Raw genomic sequence first — 9478 nt, forward strand, 5'->3', positions numbered from 1 at the left:
TAATATGTCCATTATGATAGACACAGCAGACACGATTAATATGATAAATGTTGAATGATAAGTGATGGAAACTGAGTAGTTAAGGAGGATGAAAAGAAAAAGAAGGGATGAGGGGTGAGGGGGAGAAGAGACTAGGAAATAACAAAGAAAGTAGACAAAGAAAGTAGTCTTTGTAAAAAGGCTAGCTAGTAGAGTAGTTAGCAAGCGGATTAAATAGATGGAATAGATGAAATAGATGAAACATTAATTAAAAAAGATCAAATGAAAGATGATTGAATGTACTTCTAAGTTAGCTTTGTGCACAAAAACATATCTCTACCATATCGTAGGTAGCTGCTTTTAGGCATAGGGGGGGGAGGGAGCTGAGGCTCAGATGGAGAGGTGAGGTTTTGTGCACAAAGATAGCTCTACCATATCGTAGGTAGCTGCTTTTAGGCATAGGGGGGGGAGGGAGGTGAGGCTCAGATGGAGAGGTGAGGTTTTGTGCACAAAGATAGCTTGTAGGTGGCTTGTAGATGTAAACTTACATGTTGGTTTCATCCTCATGATGATTTATATCCTCATCCTCATGGTTGTTTTTTAAACTTAGTAATGCTCATATCCATCATCCTCCCTGTTCTTTCGCTTCCTTCCCGATGTTCGTAGCTGAGTACTCATCTCTGGTAGCTGTAGTACCTCCTCCTCCTCAGCCTCCTCCTCAGCCTCCTCCTCAGCCTCCTCCTCAGCCTCCTCCTCAGCCTCCTCCTCAGCCTCCTCACGATCACTTATACCATCTCCATCAAGCTCATCTAGCCTCTCGTCACATTGCTCCCTTTCTGCTTCAATCTCATCTAAGGAAAAGAATAGCTGAAGTTCTTTCCTCTGCTGCCCTTCAAGGTCAAACCTTGAAGCACAGAGAAACAGCATCAGCTCCTCAATTGTTTCAGACTTCATACGACCACGGCGATAATGGCAGATATCCCGGGCAGTGTTGAATAGCCGCTCTACACCAGCACCTGTTGCTGGGATTGAGAGAACATCCCGTGCAAGTGCAGAGATTATAGGGAAACGTCCTTGGTGCTCTCTCCAGAATTGAAGAGGCTCAGTCTCAACAGTGTCTAAGGTAGGGGTAGTTAGTATGTATAGATATAGGTATTATGATATTAGAATACTGATAATTCAAACATACCACCATCAAGATATTGTGTCATTTCATCTTTAGCTAGCCTTGTCTTCGGTTTGCTTTTGTTTAATATCTTATTAAGCTTTAAGCTTAGCTTTGGTGTAGGTAGGGAGCTTCCTGTGTCTGACGTATGAGAAAGATGCTCTTGGTGCTCTTGGTAGGGAGTAAGAGCTGTCTGGAATGCACTCCGGTACTTAAGTCGCCAGGACCCATCCCAGTCATCTGATTGGAAAAACTGGAACCGGCTGTCAGGAGCTAGCATTGTACCAACTGCATATATGTGCCCTGGAATACTATCTGTCTGTGTGTAGTACTCATCAAGCTTTAATCGGCTAGCTTCAAGGCACTGAAGTATGTGCCTTTTCCATGGAACCCGCTTCTGCCTAAGCTGCGCCATGGACTTTTCAAGATGCAAAAATAATGCATTATAAAGCTTGAATATAAGATGTATGGTTATATCTCGTGTCTTCGATAGCTCAGTCGTATATTCAAAGAAGGGCTCAGTAAGATAGAGCAGGTAATCGATTTGGCGCCACTCCTCTGGAGTTAAAAGCATTTCTTTACAGTCATATTCCAGGCAAAATGGGAGGAAAAAATCACGAAGCCTCTTAGCTCGGCGAAGCATTAGGAAGGTTGAATTCCACCGAGTCCGTACATCTTGTATTGGAATAACCTTTGGTTCCTCTGTTTGAAGATTGATGAATGTTTCACGGCGTTGGGGGCTTGCATGAATGTAGATTGCAAGATAGCGTACCTTATTCAAGGTAACAGAGATCTCACACTTCTGGCGCTTTAAATTATCCTTAGCAAGGGTTGATTGTTTCTCAGTCCATTTAGTTTGGGTAGTCTCATTTAAAGGGGCTGCCTTTAGGCGATCCAGAAGCTGGTTAAGGCTAAGCTGAATAACATGGGCAAGGCAAGGTATCCGGGTAATGCTAAGATTCTCAGGTAGGGCTTGTTGAATTGCATCAATCATAGTCTAATTATATAGTATATTATTAGTAGTAGCCTTAAGGATAGAGATGGAGATGGAGATGGAGATGGAGATGGAGATGGAGATGGAGATGGAGATGGAGATGGAGGGTACCTTATTATTTGATGCATTATCAGTTGTAACTCCAAGAACTCTGTCTGTAATCTGATGCTCTTGGAGTATGTTGAGAAGAACACTACTAAGACTTATACCAGAGTGTGACCCAGAGAGTGGTTTAAAACCAAGAAGCACCTCCCGATAGGTCCAATCTGCATCAATAAAATAGCCAGTAACGGCCATAAATGCTTGCGAAAACGGAGAAGTCCAGCAGTCCAGCGTAATTGAAACTTTTGAGCTGGGCGGTAGGAGGTTAAGAATGGATCTCTGGCGGTCTGCAACTAGATCTTGTAGTCGCCGACGAATTGTATTTGCAGACGGGATGGTTGGAGGTAATGGTGAAGAGCGAGCCTTATGAATCAGACTATGAAAGGTTGGATGCTCAATAAGGTGGAATGGAAGCCGGTTGATAGTAAGAAATTGTAAGATTTCTTCCTCCCAGCCTAGCTGTGAGAAAGGAGCAAGAGCAGGAGTAGTAGATGGCTCATCTTCCTAGTGAAATAAAATTAATTAAATAGTTAGTTACTGTCTTAGTAGTTAAGCTAGTTTCCTACTGCTTAAGCTTCTCTTTTGTGCACAAAATGCTATCTCAGCTAGAGTTTTTTTTTGCGCCCAAAACACCAACTCTGTGTATCTCACCACCATTAAAACGTACCTTGCTTATAAGGAAACCAGTAATATTCTCCTTCCGCCTCATAGAGTTTTGGCATTTTGCAGTTTTTAGGTGTTTAGCCATGGTTGATGTGCCTTGGTAGCCATTTTGACAGGCAGAGTGAGCATGTTCAAGAACCTTGCTACACCGCTTACACATAACCTTTGGTGCACCATCTGTGATTTGGGCAACCTGATGGAAGTTATTCCAAATTGGGGCCTGGCGGGCTGCTTCCCAGTGGATCTTACTTTTCCTCCCATAGTCAGTTTGTAGCCACCAGTCAACCCACTCAGTATGCTCTACCATATTGTAGAGGAAATAGGATTTTCTTCGGTCGGGTCCAACGCGGATAAACGGTAGAGGAGGGGGGAGGAGGTGTATCTGGCCGGAGGAATGTATGCCCATCAAAGCTTGGGAGTGTGGTCTGGGTACTAGGTAGTTAAATAGTAAGAGAGTTAGGTGGGCTTGAGATAGTCTAAAAAAAAGGGAGAATAGTAGTCTCTAACTCTTCTTCATCATAACCTAATGATGATGATAGGTAGAGAGGTGATTGGAAACTGGAATTTTGGCTTTGGGACATGAGGTTAAATGAAAATCATGAAAGAATAATAAGTGTAAGGGTAGGGTGGGAAATGTAGAAGAAGAATAGTAAGTAAGTATCAAGGGTAGGTAAATCATAAAAGAATGATAAGTGTAAGGATGAGGGTATAAAGGAGAAGGTAGGAAATATAGAAGATTAAAGATTAGAAATAAATAAATACCTAATAACACATATCTTTAATTTTAAACCCATAAAAACCCACAAAAACCCAAGAAGAGCCCAAGAAGAGCCCAAGAAGAGCCCAAGAAGAACCCAAGAAAACCCATGAAAAACCCATGAAAACCCATGAAAACCCATGAAAACCCACAAAAACCCACGAAAGACCCACGAAAACCCATGAAAACCCAAGAATTACCCATGAAAACCCAAGAAGTACCCAATCCCAACCCAAGTCTACTAAAAGTCTTCTAAAAAATTTTACCCAGGCTTCCAGCTGCTTCCTTAGAATCCCTACTTTACCCGTTTATTTTATGAATACTATCTTCTTCAATTTAGTAAATATTAAGTTAAAATACTATAGAACTAAAGATTCAATTTAATACTAAGAAATACTAAATTAGCTTAAAAATAAAAAGTAACACTTTTGTAGGGCATACATGTAAAAGATGCACTACCTCTGCAGCATGTAAATATATATTTCCTACAACATTTACTAAATATCAATTTCTACACCCTACATCCTCCATCCATATAATATAATATTTTATAATAATTTTTCCTTCTGAATGTTAATATTATTTTCAAATAAGAAATCTATTATTATTACTAGTAATCAACTTACTCTCTAACATCTATTTCTAAGATGTAATGCTGCTACATGTAAAGGTATAGTAGCTACATGCAAGGGTATAGACTCATAGAGACTCTAACATATAAACTAAAACGAATGCAAAACACATGTAAAAAACAGTATTTTAAATTGATGACTGAGCAGAGTTATACATGCCAAGACCTCTTTTTTATGCAAAATTGGGTTTTCCTGGGTACCCAATGGGTACCCAGCTTGGGTCTTGGGTCGGGTTGGGTTTTTAGGTGCTGGACCCAAGACCCAGGTGGGTTGGGTCTTGGGTCCAACCCTTGGACCCAAATTGGGTTTTGGAGAAGTCTAGGTAGGGTATACTTATATACCTGCTGTCTATTCTTAGTGTATAATTGTTTATTTTTTTGAGTAAGAAATACACTGTTATATATAGTAATCTTATATCCCTTAATCAGCTGCTTAAGCGCTTCTTTAGCTGGGCTAGGAGGTGTATATGACTACTGTTTTAATAGCCTTTTGATTGATGATATGATGGGCTCTATAAAGACTGAAGCAGAACGATATAGGCCGACATGCAGTTTACATTCATGTTTAAGGAAGAGGAAGCTATAGTACATGATGGGGCATATATGTCTTTCCGCAGATCACGTGTGGGGCTGTAAGCGGAGACGTCCGTGGTCAACTGTCGTCGAACGTGACCGTACGTGATCGTGGCTTTGGGCTTCGTCGAGGATTGACAAGCTCTCGTTGGGTTCAACCCGTTACAGATGAAGCCTGTTGTTAGATATCGGTAGGCTTATATGGTGTATAGGGGGGTAAAGTTACTGCTTCTGCTACTAGGGGGTGGTGTAGGTGTATATAGCTTTATATTAAGCTTCTTAAGCATCTGCTGCGGGCTAAGCGGAATTAAACTAGCTACTAAGAAGCTATTTGAAATTATAGCTGGCTTATAAGCTTAGTCCTGGGTAGATAGGTATATAGCAAGAAAATCAAGCTTATCGATATGGTGTGTGCTATATCGAAGCTTTTGCTAGATAGCCTACCTATAGGTATGCTTTATCATACTAAAACACCTAATATCAAGAGGTTAAAGAAAATAGGAAGAATAGGCTAAGTATATATAATGGTAGGATATGGTTTTCCTTATATATTTAATCAAATTCAGGTATCAAGTGGCTACCATGGCGATCTATAATCAAAAGCCACCACTTTCCATATATATATATATATATATATATATATATATATATATATATTTGTATATAGTAAAAAGTGATTCCGGAGCTAATTTAATATAATTTGATTAGTAGTCCAGCTATTATCACTAATATCTAATTACCAATCAGATAGTAGGGTTTTGGCTAAAAACCAGGCTTGGTTAAATATCTTTGCTTTAAAGATAATATATAGTGGTAGTGCCTATCCATAACTGTTAATTGTCTCAATAGCAGTAACCTACTTATGATTTCCTGATGTAAGAAGGCGTCTTCTCCTATAGTACTTAGTATATGTAATAACATAGGATATATGTTACGAACCGGCTGTCAAGCAACGTGAGTATGCACTTCCAAAGTGTTACTTACCGCAAGCCGTTATCCTGCAACTGTACCGTCGCCGTCGCTGGGCCTTACACGGGCTCGAGTCTATAGGGATCCTTGCACGGTAATGCTTGATCAGGGTGTCCGCTAGCAAGTCAGTCACGAGTGATGGAATCACGAGTGAGCTCCCAAGCTAGTTTGAGGTTGGTCTTCAAAGGTTCGACTGTGATCAAAGTATCTGAATTGCTGTACTGTAGGTCTCAATAACAATAGAGTAATAATCGCGAAGAACTAAATACATGATGGGTAACGAGTGTCCTTATATATCTAGTCCTTCCTATCCGTCGATGGGACCGGATCCCATCCGTCAGTGTGATCCGATCTCATCCCATCGTGGGATGGGATCTTGTCCTATCCATGCATGGGATCTATTGTTGGAATAGTCCCGTTGGTCACGTGTCATGGGGCCGGAAGTGGCCTCTCGTGCACCGTCCTTCCCGTATAGCCAGTATTCTTTCAGGCGGTTGATAGCATGCCGAATATGGCTCCTGTTGATGCCTGAGGCCCCAAATGGACATGCGTCCATTTGGGCCACGCGTCCATTATGGCCGGTCGTCCAGTCTGGGTCCGACCGCCAACTGATTGGTCCGTAATTGCTCCTGGGAGATCCCTCCGTAGTGGGTCCGTAACACCATCCCCCTCTTTCAGGTCTTTTGGTCCCCAAACGACCTTTGATTTGTTTTTAAACGTTGAACCCCCCTCAGGTAGGTGAGGCCCTTACTTTTCTGTATTTTCCCGTGTTCGTTGACCATGTCTTCAGCAGGAATCTCCGGCTCGAAGCTCCAAGATCGTATCGCCACTCAGGGTTTTCGTTCAATTGCCCCTTGCGATCGTTGTGTGCGTTTGCATAAGTCGTGTGTCCGTTCTTCGAACTCGAAGAAGTGTAGCGAGTGTGTTCGCGGCGGTGGAAAAGTGAAGTGCACCATGACTTCTGCTCCAACGTATTCCGAAGCCGAATGGCGAAAACTGGTTAAAATGCAGGCCGAGATTGCGGAGGAACGTCGCGCCGCTCTCGAAGCCAGTCAAGAGGCCATGGCTCGCCTGATGCGTCTTGACCGCCATGAAGCCTTGCTCCGCGATCGGGCTGGTGACTTCATTGCCCGTGATTACAATAAGATTGCCCAGCTCGAGGAACTTGAGCGTCGTGAGAAAGAAGAGATCGAGCGTCTCGAAAAAGAACGTGTCGAGGCCGATCGTCGTAAAGAGTGTGAAGCAGAGTCTTCCAGTGCCGCTACTGGGTCCGATAAAACTGCTCTTCCGGTCGTCCGTGACCAGGTTCTTGCGGCAACGTGTGCTGGTGGTGATCCTACTCTGACGCAGATGGTTGCGTCGGTGGATCCCAGTTTTTCTTTGGATGGTATTGATTTCGACGCTTTCTTGCGTTCCGTCCCGCAGGGGTTCTCTTCGCCTGCGCGTAGTACTGCCTCACCAATTGGTGACAGCCAGTCAAATTCTTGATGGGTTCCCATGTGTTTTCCGAGGTAGGGTAACCTTGCCATTTCACCAGGAGTTGTTGCTGATTGTCGTGCCATCGGTCCGCTAGGATTTCTTCAACCTCGTATTCTTCTTCGCTAGCGTTTTCGATTTCAACTTCTGTGGCGTTTTCTGCACTCTCTGGCGCTGGTTCCAATAATGAGACATGAAATACTGGGTGAACTCGTTTCATGCTTTCCGGTAGTCGTAGTCGGTAGTTCACGGGTCCAGTTTTCTCGTCAATGGTAAATGGTCCTAGTCGCTTGTGGTCCAGTTTCTCACTTGGTCGTTTTGTCTTGATGTTTCGTCGCAGCAAGTAGGCCTTGTCGCCTGGCTTCATGTCTGGTCCGGGCGTGCGCCTCCGGTCGACGTACATCTTCATCCGATGATTAAAGAACTCGATATCTCTAACCATTTGCTGGTGTAGGTTTTTGATGTTCTCCACTTGTTCTTGCGCCCCTGGCGCCACCGCGTGTTCCCCGATGGGTTCACCGATGAGTGTTGGGTTTCTTCCGTAATTTGCGTAGAACGGTGACAATCCTGTAGTCGCGTGCATAGCGTTGTTGTATGCGAACTGTGCAATGGGTAGCAATTCTGCCCAGTTGTCTTGCTGGTAGTTCACGTAGTGTCGTAGGTATTGTTCCAATGTTTGGTTAACCCGTTCGGTTTGTCCGTCAGTCTGCGGGTGGTAGGCTGTTGAAAGTCTATGATCAATGCCCAGTTGATCCGCCACTGATTGCCAGAATTTCGATGTGAACAGTTTGTCTCGATCCGAGGTGATCTTTCGAGGTGTTCCGTGGTTCGTAAAGATGTAACGTATCAGTGTCTTTGCGATCCCTTCCGCCGTCATTGTTTCTGACGCGGGTAACATGTATGCGTATTTGGTGAGTCGGTCGACGATGACAATAATCATATCATGTTGATCCTCTGTTTCCGGTAGCTTGGTGATGAAGTCCATCGTGATCCACTCCCATGGGTGTATCGGTACTTCCTTGTTTTGCATCTCACCATACGGTAGATGTCGAGTGGGTTTGTTTCGTAAACATGTATCACACTTCTTGATGTAATTCTTGACCTTTCGATGTATATTCGGTAGGTAGTAATTTCGTGTGATATGTTCAATCGTCTTCTCGATACCCATATGTCCGTGTGTTGGTACGTCGTGGTGTTTGGTGATGACTTCTTGCTGTAGTTCCCTTGGAATGTATATAAGTCCGTGGATCCACACAAGTCCATCTCTTGTTGTTTGTTCGTCTTCCACTGTTTGCATGATGTTTTGTAGTTGTTCATCGTTCTGTGTTGCTGCCTTGATTTTTTCCAGCCACTCGTTGTCGATGCTGTATGTCGTTGCTGCGAGTGTCTGATGGTTATATACGAGATTTCCTTCCCCGTCTTTTTTTAGGATAGCTGGCACAGCTTCCTTAGTGCCTTCTTCATAGTCAGGTCTCCTGCTGAGTGCATCGGCTGTTACGTTTTCCACACCCTTGGTGTGTTCGATTCTGTAATCGAATTGCGATAACGTTTCCGCCCATCTGACTTGTCGTCGTGTCAACGTCTTCGTCGTTGTGAAGTACGTGAGGTTTTTGTGGTCCGATTTGACCAAAACCTGATGTTTCGCTCCTTCTAAGTAAGGTCTCCAAACCTTGAATGCACTAACGACCGCTAGAAGTTCCTTGTCGTGTACGTCGTAGTTCATTTCCGCTGGTATCATTTTTCTAGACCAAAATGCAATGGTCCATCGTCTTTTGCTGCCACTTGGTAGTGTCTCGGTTTGCACTAGTTTCGCCCCAAGTGCATAGTCTGATGCGTCTGTTTCCACAGTGATTGGGTTCTCTGGGTTGAATCTTCCCACGATTGGTCGCTCCTTGAACCTTTCCTTAAGCGTGTCGAACGCTTCTTGTGTCTTATTGTCCCAACTCCATTGTGTATCCTTCCTGGTCAGCTTGGTCAGTGCTTCGGTGATTTTCCCGAAGCTATCTATGCTTCTTCGGTAGTAATTGCAGAGTCCCAAGAACCGTTGGATGTCTTTCACACATGTGGGTGTAGGCCATTCCATGATGCTTCTAATCTTTTCTTCTTCCATGCTGAATCCTTCTCTGGTGATCACATATCCCAGGAAGCCTGTTTCTTCTGTGTGGAACT

At 43.6% G+C, this 9478-nt stretch overlaps 2 protein-coding genes across 2 annotated transcripts; one reads left to right on the forward strand and one right to left on the reverse strand.

Annotated features, from left to right (window-relative positions):
- Positions 1 to 585: 585 nt before the first annotated feature.
- Positions 586 to 3309, reverse strand: N7483_001738 (uncharacterized protein; the record flags this gene model as incomplete). Its single annotated transcript, XM_057085175.1, has 4 exons — positions 586 to 1097; positions 1169 to 2141; positions 2250 to 2744; positions 2908 to 3309. The coding sequence occupies 4 exons, from the start codon at positions 3307 to 3309 to the stop codon at positions 586 to 588; spliced, it is 2382 nt and encodes a 793-aa protein (XP_056951324.1).
- Positions 3310 to 6787: 3478 nt separating this feature from the next.
- On the forward strand, positions 6788 to 7178 carry N7483_001739 (uncharacterized protein; the record flags this gene model as incomplete). Its single annotated transcript, XM_057085176.1, has 2 exons — positions 6788 to 7068; positions 7139 to 7178. 2 exons carry the CDS (start codon positions 6788 to 6790, stop codon positions 7176 to 7178), a joined length of 321 nt encoding a protein of 106 aa, XP_056951325.1.
- Between the last annotated feature and the right edge of the window lie 2300 nt (positions 7179 to 9478).

This window comes from Penicillium malachiteum (genome assembly GCF_028827825.1).
Source record: "Penicillium malachiteum strain IBT 17515 chromosome Unknown utg000001l:1.0-8184562.0:1.0-8186909.0, whole genome shotgun sequence".
NCBI lineage: Eukaryota > Fungi > Ascomycota > Eurotiomycetes > Eurotiales > Aspergillaceae > Penicillium > Penicillium malachiteum.